This window comes from Enhydra lutris, unplaced genomic scaffold (assembly GCF_002288905.1).
Source record: "Enhydra lutris kenyoni isolate GAN:26980312 unplaced genomic scaffold, ASM228890v2 scaffoldscaffold23, whole genome shotgun sequence".
Taxonomy (NCBI): Eukaryota; Metazoa; Chordata; class Mammalia; order Carnivora; family Mustelidae; genus Enhydra; species Enhydra lutris.
Window position 1 is genome coordinate 12,150,176 of NW_019154107.1, and position 21,498 is coordinate 12,171,673.

Sequence of the window (21,498 nt, forward strand, 5' to 3'; positions counted from 1 at the left end):
GTGTGGTGTAAAAGTGTAGGCTCGTGGGGAAATCACATGAGGAGGGAAATGAATGTGCATGTTTATGATGGCTCAGTTAGTCATAGGATGAGTGAGCAAGAATAAGTGAATTCATCTTAGGACCCCAAGGGACAGTTTATTCGTAAGGACAGCATGTTGTCTCTTTACCGCTGTCCTTCTCAGATGAGGAAGGCCTGCATTGTTTGAGAAAGTCCTTCTTAGATAGTTTTTATAAAAGTAATTGTCCTTGTGTCTTCACTTTTTAAGCTCGCTCTCTCCTGAAAAGCTAGAATTGAGTCATGACTTATGCTTAGTGGTGACTAGAGCTGGTAACTTCTAATTCTACCACTTGAAGGCAATAGTATCAGTAGCCCTAATAATAATAATAAGCATTAGTAGTAGCTGTAGCAGTGGTGGTGACATTTTGGGGGTGTATGCTATGTGCCTGCACTGCTAAATTTCTACATTCACTTCTTTCTTAAAATTTTTTTAAATTTTTATGTGTTGAGAGAGAGAGCATACACACAGACACATGCATGTGTGTGCACACAGGAATGGGGAAGGAGCAAGGAGGAGGGAGAAGGAGGTGGAAAAAATCTCAAGCAGACTCCCAAGAGAAGCAGGGAGCCCTTTGTAATAGGCTCCATCCCAGGACCCTGAGATCAAGACTTGAGCTGAAGAGTCCAGTGCTTAACTGACTGAGCCACCCAGGCGTCCCTTAGTATCATTCAGGACTTAAATGGTCAGTATTCCTTTTTTTTTTTTTTTTAAACCTCTCTTCAGTTTGTAATTGCCCTCCCCATAAAACAGAATCTGGAACTGATAAGTGATTCGGGCTTAGAGATGCATACGGTGGCTTTGAGTCCTCAACCTCCACGGGTCAGTTGGACTGCCGGCTGGTTGACAGTAGTAGCCGCAGTAATAGTAATGGAAATAGTAATGGTAGTACCAGCGGAGGTCTCCTCATTTGGAGGCGGACGATGTGCCTGCCCCGTGTGAGATACTTTCCATAAATTCTTCCATTTGATCCTTTGATGGATGGAAAAGTAAAGGTTCAGAAAAAGTAATAGTCAAACCGCTGACATGGGCAGAACTGGTGATTGACCCTGTACCCCCAGCTCTCTGTACTTCCCGGGCTGGTGCTCTTTGCCTCCCTGTTACACCAAGCATGAAGTTCTCATCCACCTCTCTGACGAACACAAAATTCTGAGAACAGATCCACCTCTTTCTCTTTCTCTCTCTCTTTAAATTAATATATAACCGACATGTAACCTAGTATCAGTGTAATGTGTACAAGTGTTGTTTGATCCATTTATGTATCGTAATACAGTGACCATGGTAGCATTAGTACCTCTCTCATGTCACAGAATTATCATTTCTTTTTTTTGTGGTGGGTACAAGTAAGATCTAGTCTCTTGGCACCTTTGAAGCTTTTAATACAACACTGTTGGCTCTAATCACTGTGGTGTGTGTTAGAACTCCAGGACTTACCTATCTACTAGTTCCAGGTTTGTAACCAGGTTTGTAATTCTTAAAGCTTACCACCTAAAATAGAAGCAACTGCCCACTGGGCATCTCTCTGTCTATGCCCAAATAACACCCCAGACAACACATGATCTAAAATGAACTCTGCAATCTCCTTAACCCCTTTGTGTGCCACAATGACCCTTCCTACCCTATCCTGTGTCTTGTAAACACTGCCAATGCTAACCTGTCCCGTCATCCATGAGTGTCCCCTTTTCCTTTACTTCTCCCCCTGCAAACCCTTGATGCATCTAATTGCTTGTATCATAAATTAAATCTCTCTCAGCAATGCCCTTCAGTTTCTTTCAGTCCTCACTGCTGCTCCCTCTCTGATGGGAGCCCTCCGCTGTCTCACCTGGATCCCCACGGACACATGGTAGCTGCTTTCCCCACCTCAGTCTAGCCTCCCATCCCTTCCTAGGCCTACCCGCACTCCCTTCCAGTCCACCTTAAGTCTTAGCCTAGAAGTTACTTCTTTTAATAGCCCGTCTCTCTGACCCCTATGGGTCTGAGTGAGGTGTCCTTTCTCCTTTTATGTCCTAAAACTTGGTATTTGCTGACACTTAATGGAGGACAAAAAGATTGTAATGCGTATTAACATGATTTTGTACTGGAAAAGCACTGAATTGGCATTTAGAAAACTCAGAATTTTGTCCTGTTGGTGAGTATTATCCAATCTTCTGGAGCTTACTTTGTAAGTAAATGTTAGGGCCATGGGGTTCAGTTTGTGTCATACATTTGTTTTTTGCCTTAGAACTCCATTGTTAAGCTTTTTTCTTTTTCTTTTTTTTTTTAATTTTTATTTATTTGACAGAGATCACAAGTAGGCAGAGAGGCAGGCGGAGGCGTCGTCGGGTAGGGCTGGTGCGGGAAGCAGGCTCCCCGCTGAGCAGAGAGCCCGATGTGGGGCTCGATCCCAGGACCCTGGGATCATGGCCAGAGCTGTAGGCAGAGACCTTAACCCACTGAGCCACCCAGGCGCCCCGTTAATATTTTTTCTGAGAGGGCCTAAATCTGGAAGCTAATGTCGATAAAATGTGGAATCCGAGGTATGGTGTGGCCCAGAGGCTCAGCTGGAGCTCCCTGTCCCTCCTTTCGAGCTTCTGAAGGGTCCTGGAGATGTAAGGGGCATATTTTGAAAATGTGAGCTCACAGGATCTCAGCGATGTCTTCCAGGAATTACAGATTCCTTGTGCCTTCAAATGTTCCTTTTAATTAATTTTCTTAAAGAAAGCCTACGACTCTGGGCTGTTGTGCATCTGAAGTTTTTTTTTTTTTTAAGATTTTATTTATTTATTTGGCAGAGACAGAGCACAAGTAGGCAGAGAGGCAGGCAGAGGAAGAGGGGGAAGCAGGCTCCCCGCTGAGCAGAGAGCTGGATGTGGAGCTTGATCCCAAGACGCTGAGATATGACCTGAGCTGAAGGCAGAGGCTTAACCCACTGAGCCACCCAGGTGCCCCTGCATCTGACTTTTAAATTCGGTGAATTTCAAATCCGAAAAGGGAGAAAAAAGTGAGGAATATCTGTAATTTTGAGGTTTTTCTCCTTTGCCACCTAATGAGTTTTAAACAATGACTATGCTAGAACTTTTATAAAACAAGCTATATAGCCACCGCCATCTTTGGTTGACAGTAGCTTTTGAAATCTGCTAGAAAACATCAGACTAGCATTCTTGCTACTGGGCGTTGTGTTCTCACATAGAGTTCATAACCATCCAGGCAGAAAGTACTGTGAAGCATCGTTAGCCTTCTTCGTACATTTGTCTATCTGCAGACAGACAGACAGTCATTAAAACTCTTCACAAGGGGGCGCCTGGGTGGCTCAGCGGGTTAAGCCTCTGCCTTCGGCTCAGGTCATGGTCTCAGGGTCCTGGGATCAAGCCCCGCATCGGGCTCTCTGCTTAGCGGGGAGCCTGCTTCCCCCTCTATCTCTGCCTGCCTCTTTGCCTACTTATGGTCTCTGTCAAATAAATAAAAACAACAACAACAACAAAAAAAAACCAAAAAAACCCTCTTCACATGAACCTAGATGTATGAGAAAAATAGTACTGCAGAATTTCACCATCCTGTATAATATCCACTAGCCACATGTGGCTATTGCCCACTTCTGATGTGATTAGTCCAAATTGAGACGGACCATAAGCATAAAATATATATTAGATTTCAAAGACTTGCTTCTAAAAGAAGTAGCAGGTCTCATTAATAGTTTTTGCTGTTGATTACTTGTCAGAATGATAATTTTTTAGCTATAGTGACCTAAATAAAACATTAGTTAATTTCACCTGCCTCTTTTTACTGTTTTTTTTTTTTTATGAAAAAACTTAAAATTACGTAAGTGTTTGCATTGTATTTCTCTTGGACAGTGCTGCAGTAAGCAAGTTGATGATTCTAAAAATAGGAAACCTAGAAAGTGTGCCACAAATTTGGAAGTATTGCACAGGGTCAGCTCCTAAACCTCTAGAGATGGTATCTATATTCTGCGCAGTTTCAGAACTCTGAAAGAGGGACGCCTGGGTGGCTCAGTTGGTTAGGCAGCTGCCTTCGGCTCGGGTCATGATCCCAGCGTCCTGGGATCGAGTCCTGCATCGGGCTCCTTGCTCTGCAGGAAGCCTGCTTCCCCCTCTGCCTCTGCCAGCCATTCTGTCTGCCTGTGCTCGCTCGCTCTCCCTCTCTCTCTCTGATAAATAAATAAAAAAATCTTAAAAAAAATGTTTAAAAAAAAAAAAAAGAACTCTGAAAGAGTAAGGCGGTCCAGGCTCCATCCTGTTACATCCAAATGGTTTGTGATCACCAGCATCGTAGTCTAATAAGCCGGATGGAATTTTCCAAAATCCTTCCTTTTTCTCTGCCTATTCCAAAGGCCTACAAATCCATTAGTGTCAGGGGTCCTGAAGTTAGCCTAGTAAAAACTACTAGATGATGGAACAGGGATCCTACTCCATTCAGAGTCCCACAGGTCTGCTGTTGCGGTCTTTGTGAATCTAGCCAACCAGAAGGGACACCTTGTCTCCTAACCCAGAGTCCTTTGGGGATTTGTGAGTAGATCCTGGGAGTCCTAGTAGTATGGATAAAAATAATAGAACTGTGGTTCCCTATTAGAGATTTCCTATCACATAACCATTTCTTGTTTGATTTGGTAATTTTCTTCCAATAAATACCGGGTAGACCATATTTTTTCAGGCATTCAACAAATGTTTATTGTAAGCCCTATGCCAGGCACTACTCTAGGCCCTAGAGATAATTCAAAATAAAACAGAACAAATGGAGTGAACATCCTAGAGATACACTCTAATGCTAAGTTGTAAATTAGAGGGATGATATTTGGGATTCTGTCAAGTGCCTTTTATTTATGACATGTCAAGTTAACCTTTGACTTGTAGGATATTTTATCTCTTCCAAGGACTTGAGAATTTACCTTCTTGCTTTCGTCACGTCCTCCCAAAAGGAAGATAGTGTGCTGGGGAGGGAGGGCAGCAGCTGTTCACGGTGTGTTTTCTCTTCTTACTTTCCCTTTCATAGACTGCATTGAGCAGGTAGTATTCTCCCACAGGAAGCCTAGGTATGGAAACACTTTCTTAACTAATTGGATGTAACTTCACCACTGTAATTACAGTGATTTCGGAAGTTGAGTTTAATTAAAATAGGAATCCCGACTCTGAAAGCCTAAGGACTCTGGTACTCAAGTATAGGTTCACACACGTGAAAAAGAGTGTATAAGAGAGAAGGTGGCCAAGTTTTTTTTTTTTTAAGATTTTATTTATTCATGAGAGAGAGGGGGGTAGGCTGAGGCAGAGGGAGAAGCAGGCTCCCTGCTAAGCAGAGAGTCCGACCTGGGGCTCGATCCCAGGACCCCAGGATCATGACCTGAGCCAAAGGCAGAGAAGCTTAACTGAGTGAGCCACGTATGCGCCCTAAGTTTTTTTTTTTTTTTCTGAGTACTGTTTTAGCAGTAGTAAAATTGTGGAGGATTGTACAGCACTTCTTTGGTAGCTTTCATCCATTGGTTTAAATGTTTTGTACCAAGGGGTGCCTGGGTGGCTCAGTGGGTTAAGCCTCTGCCTTCGGCTCAGGTCATGATCTCAGGGTCCTGGGATCGAGTTCCGCATTGGGCTCTCTGCTCAGCGGGGAGCCTGCTTACCCTCTCTCTCTGCCTGCTGCTCTGCCTATTTGTGCTCTCTGTCAAATAAATAAAATCTTAAAAAAATTTAAATGTTTTTACCAAAGGTCAAAAATTCATGACAGGTATGTCACGTGCAGCACTTCGCCGGATAGGACAGGAAACACTTTTGCCCTGTTGATAGGGCTCTTGTTTTTATGAGAGCTAGATGCATTACTGTGCTTCCCTTTGAAGGAATTTGTGCAGTGCCCTTCTCTGCCTGGGCATCTATGACTCTGTGTCTCTGTATCCAAGATGGAAGCAGGATAGAACCTTACAACGTCCTCATCAGCGTTTTACCACCTCTCTCTTATTCTTGGTTTTCCTATTCTCTCTTGAGATCCATGCTCATTAATTGGTTGATGTATTCAGTTTCCTACATCTGGAGTGAATTTTGTTTTGTTTTGTTTTAAGAATAAGGAATTGTCCCTTTAGCTTTGTGTCCAATAGATTTCTCTTTATCATGACTCTATCTGAAGAGAAGGTAGAACATCCTGTATGGCCTTAAAACTGATCAGACTTTTTCTGTCAGAACTTGTTGCTGAAAAGCTCTGAACACCTTTGCTCTCTACATGCATTTTTACCCTAACATTGTAATATGTTTTTCAGGTTTTCAATTCAAAAACAGCTGAACTACTTAGTCATCATCAAGTGGAAATAAAACAAGAGTTTCCAAGAGAAGGGTATGTTTCCTGCTTTAATACGTAAAGATACCTCATGTTTATTAATCCATCTCCCCTTACAAACCTTCTGGCCTTGTAAAGCAAACTTGACCAAACCCCTCCTGAGAAGTGAGAGAGAGGTTTTAGTCGAGGAAAGAAGTAATACCTTGGTGGCCCAGCAATAATAGTGATTGATGACTTGGGAATTCAGTGACAGGAAAGGAAGGGATAATAAAGTAAAGGAGTATTAAATATCAGAAATCCCGCACTGACTTTGAAAGCATTTAGTTCTCCGTTCATCCTTGGCGAAACACTGCTTTGCTGATTGGAGCGTAAGCATTCACATCTCTTACCATCTAATGCTACAGTCATCCTTCTTGGGAATAATGTGCGTATGTAGTAGCTGCGATTAAATAGAATGTTAAGTGTATTATTTAGAATTTAATGATGTTTATGATGTACCCACTTGGAAAAACTGGCAGTTTCTTATGAAATCAGCCATATATCTGCAGATTCTGCTCTTAGGAATTTATCCAAGAGAAATGAAAGCAGAAAGCATATGGCTATAGAAAGGCATACATGAATGTTTATAGCAGCTTTATTCATAATACACCAAACTGGAAACAACCCAAATGTCTGTCATCTGTGGAATGAATAACAGTGAAATACCGTGAGGCAAATTTTAAAACGTGAACTGATGCATGCAACAACATGGTTGACTCGTATTAATATCATGAAACATGAAAAAAGCTGAACACAAAGGAGTACAAACTACATGCCTATATCTGAGATACAAGAAGAGACTAAAGTAAGATGATAGAAATCCAGAAATTGGTTGCCTGTGGAGTATGTGATTGACTTGAAAGAGGCATGAAAGAACTTTCAGGAGTGATAGGAATAGTTCTATATCTTGACTGACTGGGGTATTGGTTAGATGGATACATACATTTGTTAAAATTCAAGAAATTGTGTACTTTCGATCTGTTTATTTTACTTTAAAATTTAATGTTTTAAGAAAATAAAAAAACTTGATGCCCTACCAAATTTTGGTATTTTCTTTCCATGAAAACTGTTCTCGTTCATTTTAGAAAATTACTTTTAATAGTAAAAGCTATTGATACGGTACCAACATTAGAATGACTGTCCACAGGCCTAATCCCAGTGCAGTTTGGAGAGAGAGCATCTGGGTCTTAAAGAGACAGAAGTTAGAAGTATGTGGAAGGAAGTTAGGTTTTTAGAAAAAGAATTTAGAGAATTCAAAGCTCAGGAAAGCATGGCAAGCTCAAGGAAGACCAAGAAAAAAGGCACTTGGAATTCCCTTGTACTTGCAGATTGTAGGGTAGGATTTTTAAAATTTGGGGTCCTTTTTACTTGTGGTTTTCCTTAATTGTCATTTGTTTTTTCCACATTTCTCTTCCGTGTCATTTATTATGAGACTTTTATCTTTCCGAAGTCCTCGTACCTTACCAAATGGCACTGGCATTGGGTCTGAAAACTGAAAGCAATCCCTTGTCTACATGAGATAATTACTGGGAGAAATTTAAATTTTTTCCCTAAATTTTCACAAAATAACTTGGGAGAAAAATGGCAAAAGAGATTAGTACACTTCTTTTCCTTTTGCTTCATAAATAAATAAGTACATACTCAAATAAATAAGTAGATCAATCAGTCCATCCATCCCAAGATTCATACATATATTTCACTCTACTTAGAAATAGCTAGTAACCAGTGAAAACATGTAGATGGTTTATTAAAATTCATCAGAGCCACAGGATGTAAAGAATTGGGGAACTAATTTCTTACTGGATTTGAAAAAGTTATTTAAAGTAGGTAGAATGTCTGCAATTTGTGGTCATTACTTGCCATCTTTCAAATGATTAATTACTATTGGAAGAATAAGGAAAACACAAGGGAATAGACTGGTGTTTATAATCATTTGTTTAGAACATTGGTGATGCTTTCCTTTCCTGATGTGATTTTGTTGATTTATGCACCAGTCACACCCTCATACGTGCACAATTCTAGAGAAATAAATGACATATGTATTGCTTTCTTGTGGACTAACCAAATACATTCTTTTGTTCAAAGATGGGTGGAACAAGATCCTAAGGAAATTCTGCAGTCTGTCTATGAATGTATAGAGAAAACATGTGAGAAACTTGGACAGCTCAATATTGATATTTCCAACATAAAAGGTATTTGAATAGAATATTTTTCTCCATGTATTATTATCTCAATCAAATTTGTACATTGCTTTATTCAGCACATAACCGAGTGCCTGTGCAGTGGCAAGCATCTCTGTGTGAACCCAGCATGCGACAATAAATGAGAAGATGAGGTCCCTGTTCTCATGAAGCTTTTATTCCAGTGGGTGTGAGCCCAACAATAAGAGCAAACAACTACAAGCTGATCTCAGATACTAAGAAGTCCCATGCAGAAGCTCAAACTGGGTGATACAGTGGGGTGTGCCTGGAAAGGCTTACTTTAGTTTGGATGGCTAGAGAAGGCCTTTCTGAGGAGGGGACACATTTGCTAAGGTCTCAAAAGCCAAAAGGGGCCAACCATGCGAATAACTGGGAGAAAAAAGTTTGAGGAAAAGGAAGCAGCATGTGTAACGGTCCTGAGGTGGGAATAAGCTTAGTGTATTTCTGGGTCAGAAAAAGGCCAGTGTGTCAAAAGTGGAGTAAAAGAAGGATAAGGGCAGAGGTGCACCCGGGGTTTCAGTAGGAGCAGAAATTGGGGAAACAGATAGGGCCTTGTCAGCCATGGTTAGGAGTTTGGGTGTTACTCTTAGTATTACAGGGAGCTGGCCATGAGAAGGTTTTAAGCAAGGTGAGAGGATGGCAGTTTGCAGACTGCTTCCTCACTACAATGTTGAGCTTTGTGGTTAAGTCCTGAAGGTCTGAGTGTGGACACAGGGAGACCAGTGTAGAGGCTGCTGTGGAAGTCCTGAGAAAAGAGGATGGTGACTTGACTGACAGTGGTAGCAGGGGAGGCCGACAGAGGGGGCAGAACTTGATAGTGTATTGGAAGTTAGGGTAATAGAGTAGTGCTGTGGAGGGAAATGATGGGTCAAAGACGATGCTTGGGGTTTTTGCTGGAGCTCCCAGATAGATTGGGGAACAGCTGGGGGTGGGAGATTGGAATCAAAGCATTTTAAGAGAATCTCCCTGAAATAATTGAGAGTGTTAGATCACTACAGATCTCTATTAATTCCAAATAGTTTTATTGTTTTTAAATTATTTATTTGAGAGAGAGAGAGAGCGCACACAGCCAAGGGGAAGGGCAGAGGGAGAGGGAGAATCTCAAGCAGACTCCGCCCATTGAGCCGCTCAGGCACCCCCTTAGCTAGTTGGACCTTACGTAAGTAAGGGCAGCCATCAGTTCCCAGTGATGGTGCCTTGATTCACATCACATTGGCTCTGAGATTTACTAACACTCCTGAGTCGACACTTCAATTACTTACTTATTTTGGTAGAGATGCTGGGGAGAACCTTTGAATTTTTTTTTCAGACTTTCATCTATTTGTATAAATAAAACTTACTTAAAAAAGACTGGACGGGGCACCTGGGTGGCACAGTCGTTTAAGCATCCAGCTCTTGGTTTCTGCTTGGGTCGTGGTCTCAGGGTGGTGAGATCAAGCCCCGCATCAGGCTCTCTGCTCAGCCTCTCTGCTCCGCGGAGAGCCTCCTTCCCCACCCCACCCCCCCGCACCACACCCCCCGCCTGCCTCTCTGCCTACTTGTAATCTCTGTCAAATAAACACATAGAAATCTTTAAAAAATTTTAAAAATAAATTTAAAAAAACCCGAGAGCATTTTTTTCAGTGATTACATTCTCTTGTATCAAATGTAGTTACCATACTGTTAAAGAGAAACCCCCCACATCTGCTGCCTGGCCCTGCTGAACATATCCACACACATTTCGGTCTTCTCTCTACTCCGGGCAGGGGCAGTGTCTTAGAATGTCTAAGGTGTCTTAGAAAGGCACCTTGTTCTCCAAAACCGCTTCCCAGCTGTGGCTGCATCTCATTTCCAAGTGTTAACAACGTGCCTTAAGCACACATTTTTCGGAGGCTGTTTTTCTTACAAAGCTTTAGACCTCTTCCCACACAGCACTTTTAGTGGCCCCATAGCCTTCCTCCAGGGCTCTTACTATTTCACTTTTGGTCGTTTTTGGGTTTGGTTTTTTTTTTTTTTTCCTAAAAATGTGTTCCAATTATAAATTAGGATTTTATTTTTAATAATTTTTAAGTGGGCTCTAGGGCCAGCATGGGGCTGGAACTCATGACCCCAATATCAAAGAGTTGCACGCTCTACCGACTGAGCCAGGGAGGTGCTCCTGATTTTATTTTATTTTATTTTTGTATTTTTTATACATTTTAAAAAAGATTTTATTTATTTATTTGACAGTGATCACAAGTAGGCAGAAAGTCAGGTGGGGTTGGTGGGGTGGGGGTGGGGGGCAGGCTCCCTGCTGAGCAGAGAGCCGGATGTGGGGCTCCATCCCAGGACCCTGAGATCATGACCTAAGCCGAAGGCAGAGGTTTTAACCCACTGAGCCACCCAGGTGCCCCTTTTTTATACATTTTATTAAAAATATTTTTTATTATTCATTTGAGAGAGATAACAAGAGCACAAGCATGAGCAGGGGGAGAGGCAGAGGGAGTGGCAGAGGAAGAGGGAGAAGGAACTCCCTGCTGAGCAGGGAGCCCGGTGTGGGACTCGATCCAAGGACCCCAGGATCATGACCTGAGCAAAAGGCCAACTGAGTGAGCCACCCAGGCGCCCCCTGGTTTTATTTTTTTTTTTTAAGATTTTATTTATTTGACAGAGATCACAAGTAGGCAGAGAGGCAAGCAGAGAGAGAGAGAGAGAGAGAGAGAGAGGAGGAAGCAGGCTCCCTGCAGTCCCCTGATGTGGGACTCTATCCCAGGACCCTGAGATCATGACCTGAGCTGAAGGCAGAGGCTTAACCCACTGAGCCACCCAGGCAGCTCCCCCTGGTTTTATTTTTAAATAATTGTGCCTACGGTCCTTAATTCTCCCAACAGTTATAACAACCAGCAGTATTTACAAATGCTTTTTCTAAGTATATTTTCTTAACTGTCCTAACTTTTCACAGACAGTGTCAAGCAAAACTGAACCAGAGATTGTGAAGTTAGCATTTAACTAGTTAATTTTACTTGCAGCACTCACTGTTGAGAAAAATATCTACCAGGAAAGAATATACAGGTGAAGCATGAACCTCCTAGATACAATGTACTACTACATTGCGTTTTATATATGCCATTGATGATAGTACTTACAATTAAAAGACTGTGGGGCCAGGAAATTATATATATTTTATACATGTAGCTGTCATGCCCCTAAATGGGAGATAGACCAGGATGGAGAATTACAGAACCTGAATGTGTAATTCTGAGAAAAACAGAATTAAAATTAGGCACGATTTTTTTTTATTTTTAACAATTTTATTTATTTGTCAGGGGGAGAGAGAGGGGGAAAGAGCATACAAGCGGGAGCGGCAGGCAGAGGGAGAAACAGGCTCCCTACCAAGCAAGGAGCCGGATTCTGACTGCTAGTTCCAGCACACACACTTCTCTTAATAGTGCCTAGTTTTATGGGATGCCTGGGTGGCTCAGTTGGTTGGGCGTCTGCCTTTGGCTCAGATCATATCTCAAGGTCCTGGGATTGAGCCCTACATTGGGTTCCCTGCCAAGTGGGGAGCCTGCTTCTCCCTCTGGCCCTGCCACACTGCCCCTGCCTATGCTTGTGCTCTCTCTTCTCTGTCAAATAAATAAAAATTTAAAAACCTTTAAAATTTTTATTTATTTATTTTAGGGAGAGAGAGTGAGCATGCACAAGCATAAGTGCGGGGAGGGGCAGAGGGAGAGAAGCAAACTCCCCGCTGAGTAGGGAGCCCAACATGGGGCTTGATCTCAGAACCCTGAGATCATGAGCTCAGTGGAAATCTTGAGTCTGGTGCCAAATCAACTGAGCCACCCGGGTGCCCCAGAAAATTTCCTTTAAAAAAAACAAAACAAAAGAACAGGGGTGCCTGGCTGGCACAGTAGGTAGAGCATGTGACTCTTGATCTCAGGGCCATGAGTTCAAGCTCCACATTAAAAAAAAAAAAAAAAAAAACCTTAAAGTACAGAGGATTTTAGGGTAAAGTGACAGGAAGTTAGAACACTGAAAAAGTTTAGAGGTACTACATAAGGCCTGTGTGCCCTGAGTAGAAACCAGTAATGGAGACGTATTTATGGCTGCAGGAGAATTCCTGAGAAGCTCTTTTGCTGGACTTTGACTGTCTGCAAGAAAAGCAGTAGTTACTTGGCACAAAGGAATCAAGTTAAGATAGAAGGGAAAGAAGGAATGGTCAGGGGGGAACCTGTGACCAATGAGTCAGATGGAATATAGCCCTAGATTGCATTCTAAATATAAGTTAGAGTGAGCCAATAAAGAAGGGTAGCCCAAAGGGCAGAGGATAGTGACTCAGAGACTGTAGCTAAGTGAGCAAAAATTAACCTAGTGGGGAGGAATAGGAGATTTTACTGGACCATGAATTCATTGTGATCCCACAGTGTAAAGTTGTCACTAAAACTATCATGTTCACAGTATTCCATTGCTGAGGTCCCACTGAGTTCTCTGGCCTCTGTTTTGTCCTCAGTACTGCTGGGCAATTCCTTTATGGGTCCTGCTATACAACTATTAGTCCACTCTTTCCCTCAATAATAATGTTGACAATGAGGGGCACTTGGGTGGTGCAGTCGATTAAGTGACCAAATCTTAGACGGCTCAGATGGGATTGACCCCTAAGTCAGGCTCCATGCTCAGTCTGGAGTCTGCTTGAGAGTCTCTCTCTCTCTGCCCCTCCTGCTTGTGCTTTCTCTATCTCTAAGATAAATTAATTACTTAAAAATAATAATATTGATGACAATGAATGGAAGCAGTAAGGAGCATTTATTGAGCAGTTACTATGTGCTGGGCGCTATCATAATAAGGATTAACCTAGGGGTTCCTCATTGTAACCCTGTTAGGTGAGAACTATTACCTCCATTTTGCAGAAGATGAAACAGATTGATATCTAGGGTCATGCTGCTAGGAAACAGGAATTCGAATTTGAACCCCAGCAGTCTGGTTTCAGAGCCTGAGCTCTAATTAAATAGTGCCGGAAACCCTATGATCTTACTTTGCTTGAGCTCATTTGAGCAGATAACTTTGTGTTCTACTTCACAGAGAACATTGAGGCTGTGGGGGTTTAATTCCTCATTTCCTATTCCTGTACTTACCTAGAACTCTTACCCACTTCCCCACATCCCAAGGAAAGCAATAGCCTTTTGTCTTCTTGAGGCTCCTCCCTCCACCTGTGCATTAATCTCATCCCCTCCCGTCACTACAAGAATCAAGACCATGGCCAATTGATTTCTAGCTCCCCTGCTCCCCCAACCACATTCTCCTTTGTTTTCCATCTTTATTCCTACAAACATTAGTGTCTTCTAATATTAAGGAAATGCCCCCAAATCTCTTCCTTTTACCCTATGCCTTGAAGTTTCTTGAAGTAAAGACTGTCATCTTTGTATCCTTAGAAGAGATGTTCTGGTAAGTAAATTTTCTTTGGATATAGGTTATTTAGATAAACTATTATTAGCTAGACTCTCTAAGAAAAAAAAGAAAGGGCTCAAATAAATAAGAAATGAAAGGGAGGAAGTTACAACTGATAACAAAGAAACACAAAGCATTGTAAGACAATGCTATGAACAATTATAGGTCCATAAGTTGGACAACCTAGAAGAAATTGATATATTCCTGGAAACCTGCAGTCTTCCCAGACTGAATCATGAAGAAATAGAAAACCTGAATAGGCCAAACATAAGCAAAGAGCTTGAATCAGTAATCAAAAACTAAACAAAAAGGCCTCTGCCCAGCAAAGGAAACCATCAACAAAATAGGCAACCTACTAAATGGGAAAATGTATTTGCAAATCATATTATCTGATAAAGGGTTAATATCCAAAATTACAAAGAACTACAACTCAATAATAGCAAACAAACAGTCTGATTAAAAAATGATCATGGGACCCAAATGTCATTTTTCCAGAGAAGTCCTACAGATGGCACACAGCATATGGAAGGATGCTCATCATCACTCATTATCAGGGAAGTACAGATCAAAACCACAGTGAAATATCCCATCACACCTATCAGAATGGCTGTTATCAAAAAGACCATGACAGCCATTAGGGAGGATGTGGAGGAAGGGGAACTGTCATGCTCTGTTGATGAGAATGCAAACTGTACAGCCACTGTGGAAAACAGTATGCAGGTTCCTCAAAAAAGTAAAAACGGAGCTACCATATGGAAATGAAAACACTAATTCGAAGAGATAAACACACCCCTATGTTCATTGCAGTTATTCACAATAGCCAAGACAGGAGCACCCATAGTGTCCATTGATGGATGAATGGAATATCCAGTGGAATATTATTCAGCTATGAAAAATGAACTCTTGTCATTTGTGACCACATAGATGGACCTTAAGCGTATGCTAAGTGAAATAAGTCAGAGGAAGACAAACACTGTAGGACTTTACTTTTATGTGGAATTCAAAAAACAACACAAAACTCATAGATGCAGAGAACAGATCAGTGGTTGCTGGTGGGAGGGGGGCAAAATGGGAGAAGGGAGTGAAATACAAACTCCAGTCATAAAATAGGTAAGTCATGGGGATATATTGTACAGTGTGGTGACTATAGTCAACAGTATTGTATTGCATATTATGTAACTTTGTATGCTGACAGGATACTAGATTTACTGTGATCTCTTTGCAGTGCATAACACCTACCCAATTCTATTGTATACCTGAAACTTTGTTCTGTGTCAGTTATAGACCTCAGTAAAGTACATACATTGTTCATTTTCCATAGGCCAGTTTTCATTGCTGTTACACACAAAATCTCCTTAAAATAAAATCTAAGTAATTACTTTTTAATTTAGATTTTAGTGTATTGTTTTAAAGATAAATGGTTGTTTTGAGCTTTAAAAAGAATTATTTAGCACAAGGGAACTATTGGTCCTCCTCAGGTCTCTGCTGGTCAGAACATTCCTATCATGTTTTATTCTGGATGTACAATTTGAACAGTACAGACAAAGTTGTGTGTTCCTAGGGGTGGTGGTGAAGGGATTTTAAATGATGCCACATGGAAGGGTGGATGTTTGGCTCTGTCGGAGAGCATCTGACTCTTGATCTTGGGGTTGTGAGCTTGAGCCCCATGCTGGGCTTAGGGATTACTTAAAATAAAAATAAATAAACCATGCCATATGGTGGGAGCAGTGGAAGGAAATTAGACTGTTTAGCTTACACAGGGGAAGAGAAGACCTGGGGGGCAATATAGCTGCCTCAAGTTTGTGAAAAACTTGCACGTAGGAGAAGTATTAAACTTATACCATATATCTGCAAAGCCTGTAGCAGAGATCTATAGGTGAAAACTAAGGAAGAGGATTTTTTTTAAAATAACAAAGTTGTGAATAAAGATTGGTCTGCCTCGAGAGAGGTAGTATTTTATCACTAGAAGGACTGTCCGAATGGTCACATGATGTATGGTTTTCGGGGAAATTTAAGAGGAAGACCTGTTATTGATTATAGAGCCTTTAAAGTCAGTTCTCACCTTACACTCCAGAGAGTTCGATCCTTCAGCCTGATGTGTTCAACCCAGGCTGCGTGGTACAATCGCTTGGAGAGTTGTAAAGGAAAAATACTGATGTTCAGATCCTACCCCAGTCTGTTAAATTGGAATGTTTGGGTCATGGCCTGGGCACTGATATTTTTCTTAAAAAGCTCTCCGGTTGGTTCTGATGTAAGGCCGAGTCTGAGAACCTCTGCTAGAGCCGAATCAAGCTGAATTGAATAAAATGGCATGGGTTAGTATTTTTACCTAGAATAACTACGACTACAGTGTTTGAGTTGTGTGAGGGTCAGTGCAATGTAAATGCCATCACATACTGTATTTATGCCTTACTCAAATTCATATGTCTTAGAACATATACAAAACAATTTCTGAAGAACCACAATAGGAGGTTGCCCACTGTGAAGGATTTTATCTGTAGCTGTTTTCTTACAATGTAGGCGTGCGCGTGCCCCCAGAGGGAAATTGCCTATAACACTTCATAAGTAAATGGATGAGGTGATTATTGGTCTCCATAGAATAATGAATTGGGTATTGTAAATTTGAAATTAGTGCATTCCCTTTTTTATAAGGTCACCTGGGAGCCTTTCGTTTGGATCCAGACCTGGGTCCGTGTTGTTGTGTGCTTGTAGTGAAGTGCGGAGCAGTCTTGCAGAAATACAGAGAAGCACGTGACAGTGGGTGTGCACTTCTCCCAGAGCTGCTCACAGACAGTATATTCATTGCCACTACAGAAGTGCCAAGCGTTTTTTCAAGTTGTTAAGTTTCGTTATGCTTGTTAAAAAAAAAAAAAAAACCACATGAGAACGATTCTCCTGAAGTAGTTTTCTACTTGTTTAATTTATATTCCCTTCTGTTTAATCTTCTCTTTGAAGCTATTGGTGTTAGTAACCAGAGGGAAACCACTGTAGTCTGGGACAAGTTAACCGGAGAGCCTCTCTACAATGCTGTGGGTAAGCTGTTGTTCATGGATGTCAAATGCAAGGCCTTTCTCCACTTGCAAGCACTGTCCCCCTGAAGTGTGTGGCTGAGAAAGCATGCAGCCTTGTTTCCTGTATTCGAATGGGATGGCCAGAATAGTCCTCTAAGAAATGAGTTGTTCTCTATTTGCCACTTCAGGTATTTATTGACATCTTGAATCACATCTTTCTCTTACTTTATCCTTTTCCTGATTATTTGTATTATACAAATGGTTCAGCATTGCCACAAATGTTTCACAGTCCCTGCTGTTCCTGACGCCTAGAAGAGATCACGCCTCCTCCCCTGAAAAATCAAAATTAACACATGTTCACAGTCATCTCTCTGTGAGGTACTTGTGTACTTGTTCTTCCCATCTAGTAATTGGAATTGACTCATCTGAGGTTATGAAAATAAAATCTCTACATTTTAGCTCCTTCTGCTACACATCGGGCTATTTCAGCAGGGATTCAAAAACTCAAAATTGCAAATAACACCAACATTAGGTATCACATGTTACTTAAATGTGAATGACCATGAGTATAATGTAGCATACTCTTCGCACGTGACATTTGGGTGGTAAATGACACTGTCAGTTGCTAAAAGGAGAAGTTTGTTGTAAATATACTGTCACTGAAATGCATCATTCTGTTCACAAATAGTAAAACACAAGTTTTTGTCAATAAAATACCAGGTCGTGAGGTGGGGAATGGAGGCAGAAGCAGAGATGGGATGATTTCTAGAGTGACCTGTTTTTACTTGATAGTTATTTGAGTAGTATAGTTACTTTAGTATTGATTGGGAGAAAGTGATATTCAAGCAGAAAATACACTAAAATTGTGCCTTGTAAGAATAGCATGAAACTTTTAGAAAAAACCTTAATAAAAAATTAAGGTATTTAATGTTACTGTGTTATCAGAGACCATTTAGTTTGTCTTCTGTACTTGTTATAAAAAAATTAAAGGCTCAGAAATATCAAAGAATTGCAACCATAGGTCTGTTACACAAAGGTACATGTTTTAAATCTTTATTTTGTTTTCATTCTCATGAGCAAATCATGTTGAATACAAGTAAAGCAGGACATTACAATTTTCATGACTAATATCCAGGGGGTACTCTTTCACGGATCACTATTGCCAACTTCTTGAACTAGTTAGGGTTTTACCCCGCCCCCCCCGTACGGAACAGGGAGGACCTTCTCAAAGGAGCCAGAAAGTTCTGTTAAACTCTAACTTTGAATTGTAAAAATGCAACTTTGGACTTTGAGTTGTCATTTTAAAATAATGCAACTAGGTTAGTTGAAGTTATACTTACAGTAAAAGATTTAAGTAAAAATTTTATCAGAAATACTTTCTTTTTTTAAAAATTTTATTTATTTATTTATTTATTTAGACCGACGGAGATCACAAGCAGGCAGAGAGACAGGAACAGAGAGAGGAGGAAGCAGCCCCCCCCCTCCCGCCGAGCAGAGAGCAGAGAGCCCGAAGCGGGCCAATCCCAGGACCCTGGGATCATGACTGGAGGCAAAGGCAGAGGCTTTAACCCACTGAGCCACCCAGGGGCCCTTTCTTTTCTGATGTGCTTATGTACTTGTTTCCTGTTCTTCTACCATTGTCCCTCTGTGCCCCATCCTATGTGCTTTTCAGTACTAATTTCTACTGCATCTGTAGAATGTGAAGAACTTTTTTCAATCCTGAGCCAGGCTCTTGTCTGAGAACTTATGTGTTTGGTGCTATACTGGGTGTATTGTAGAGGGTATGAGTTATTGGCCAGTTTTATAAACATTTTGTAACCTAGTTTTGGTAAGAGACTAATACAAAATTAGGGAATCATTGATAAACTATGCTGCTAAAATGAATAGGAATTAGAGCAAGTGCATGTTAGTATGGATTTTTAATTTGGACATACTGTTGGGGGAGCTTGAACTCCGTCCTAGACCTTGAAGAATGTGTTGGATTACATTAGGAAAAACGAAAAATGAAAGCTAGTGTGAACAAGTTACGAAAGTGAAAATGTCTAAACATACCTCACCAGACTGAAGAGACTGATCAGATTTGCAGATAGGATGACTTATTTATTAATTTTAATAGAACTAGCAGTGATAATAATGCTCAGTAAGTCCTAACATTACTGTGTACTACACATTGTGCTAAACACTTTGCCCATATTATTTAATCTCAATGATCCCAAAGCAGGTTTTACATGCCTTTTCTTACAAATGAATTATGGGGGAAACAGCTACATAACTTGTCCATTGCCATATAGCTGTAAGTAGAGGTAAAGCCACAGTTTGAACATAAGTCTCTCCAACACTCAAGTCTGTGTTCTTGTTTGGTTAAAAAGGGGTTGGTGAGGATATGGAGGGCACTGAAAGCCATACACTGGGTAATATGGGACAAAATGAGTAATAAAGGAGAGTTACCTTCCCATATGGTGGAATGGGTTATTTCAAATGCACCTCTTGAGAACAGCTCGAGAAGTTGTACAAAACAAAACTGTCTGAGGGACTGGAAGGCTACCAAGGCAGTGAGGAATTATGGGAACAAAATCCAGGAGCGAGGGAAAGCCCAGAGAGATAAGCCTGGCATTTGTTCCTGTTTATTCCTTAGAAATACTTGTAGATTCTAAGAGCGGTATCTGAGGCTAAGTAGCATTTTCATAGGTTCATGGAAATAGGGAGGCAAAAGGTAGTCAGGCTGGCAGGAGTAGAGATGAATGTGGGCAAAATCTTGCAACTGTGAAGGGCCACCCCTTGAAGTAAGGTAAAGTAGGAATATACTACCCATCACAGGACTTAGAGCCCAGATTCAAGTAAGTTACAGCACTGAGTGGATTATGGTGATCTAAGATTACTAATGCGCTTAGCCTAACTTCCTTTCAGAAACAAAAATGAACCCTTCCTGGAGGAAATTATCTCTAGAATTTTTCGTATATGATTTCTAGTTTTCTATAAAAAATAATTAAGCATAAAAACAAGACATGGCTAAAAACCAACAGAAACAAATAACCTTAGAAACCAACCCATAAGAAATCTTGATATTGGAGTTACCAGACTTTAATCATAATCAGCACGTTCAAGGAATCCCTTGACAGGATTGATCATCTTAGCCAAGAGTTGGAAAATTAAAAACAAATTCTGGAACTGTATTAAAAACTCAGTTGATGAGTTTTACATCAGATTAGACACAGTTGAAGATGAATTAGTTGACTGGAAGAGAGATCAGAGTAAATATCCAGACTAGAGCACAGGGAGACAAAGGTTTAGAAAACCAAAAAGAATCTGGGAGAAAGATGGGGTAAGGTGAGGAGGTCTAACATACTTGTAATTGGAGTCCCAAGAGAAAAGGAGAGTGAAAGGGTAAGGTTTTTCAAAACTGATGAAAGATACAGATTCAGGAAGCACTGTGATTCCCAGGCAAGATAAATACACAGAAAGCCATATGTAAACATATGCGGAGACCTAAAGATAAAAAGAAAAACTACGCAGCCAGAGGTTATAACCTTCAAGAGAACCCACACTGACTTTCAGTTGATTTTTCAGTGGTAGCAAAGTAAGTCTGAATACCGTAGAATGAAATCTCTAAAGTGCTAAATGAATATAACTTCATCTAGGATTCTGTACCCATGAAAATTAAGGTGAAATACAAAAGCAAAGATAAAAACTGCTAATTTGGTGGCATAAAACAGGAACATCTTAGGATGTTCAAAATTTATTAAGAATTAAAAGACATGGCAACAGTTGTACATGAAAGGAACTTGGGGTAGATGAGTCTATAAACTGTTTTTGAGGTCCTTGTATTGTCAAGGATGCATGTTGTAATAATCTCCAGGGTAAGCAATGAGAGTAAAATAATGTATAATGAGCAAGTTTATAGTGGAGGAATATTGAATGATTTTTTTTTTAAAAAAGGCAGGAAAGGAAAGAAAAAGGAATGTGAACCAGGAAGGAAGGAAGGACAAATAGAAGGCATTTAAATCCAAATATGTAAGTAAGTACATTAAAAAGGATGAGATTCGTTTCTCGTAAAAATCTGGCAAAAGCGTTGAGCCTGGTAATCAGTGGGTGGGATTAGTGCCAAGACAGTAGAGAGAAGGCAAACTGGAAAGACCTTTCAGAGGGAAGTCACAACGTGTATGTTAGTAAATCAGATGGGGCATAAAGATAAGGGGCAGCAAGAGGGGTGGTGGGGGGCAGGGCTGCAAGATTTTTAGCCTCAGAGAACAGACGGAAATTAAGATTTTAATGGCTGTCAGCCTGGGAGAAAAATGGCTGGCTTCTTTGAACAAGGTGAATATTAGACTTGTAATCAAAGCTCATTTCTGAGAAATTAGGTTCGTGGCTCTTGTATAAAGAGATTGTTCAGATGTAAGATGGAGACTTAAAGTCATTACCAGAGAGGTGAAAGTCTCAGTTTATTACAGATGACATCACTGTAGGAATGAAGGTAAATTATTCAACAAAAGTTCAAGTGCCCTTCTGTGTACATACAGGTTCTGTGATAAGCCCTAGGC

At 40.8% G+C, this 21,498-nt stretch overlaps 1 protein-coding gene across 4 annotated transcripts in view; it reads left to right on the forward strand.

Moving 5' to 3' along the window:
• The window catches only part of LOC111150419 (glycerol kinase), a 76,902-nt gene that overhangs the window by 5,133 nt on the left and 50,271 nt on the right, over positions 1-21,498 (forward strand). For all 4 annotated transcript variants that reach the window (XM_022507852.1, XM_022507849.1, XM_022507850.1 and 1 more), the window contains exons 2-4: positions 6,290-6,363; positions 8,431-8,537; positions 16,905-16,982. In XM_022507852.1, the coding sequence (XP_022363560.1) occupies positions 6,290-6,363; positions 8,431-8,537; positions 16,905-16,982 (259 nt within the window). The remainder of the gene's footprint in view (positions 1-6,289; positions 6,364-8,430; positions 8,538-16,904; positions 16,983-21,498) is intronic.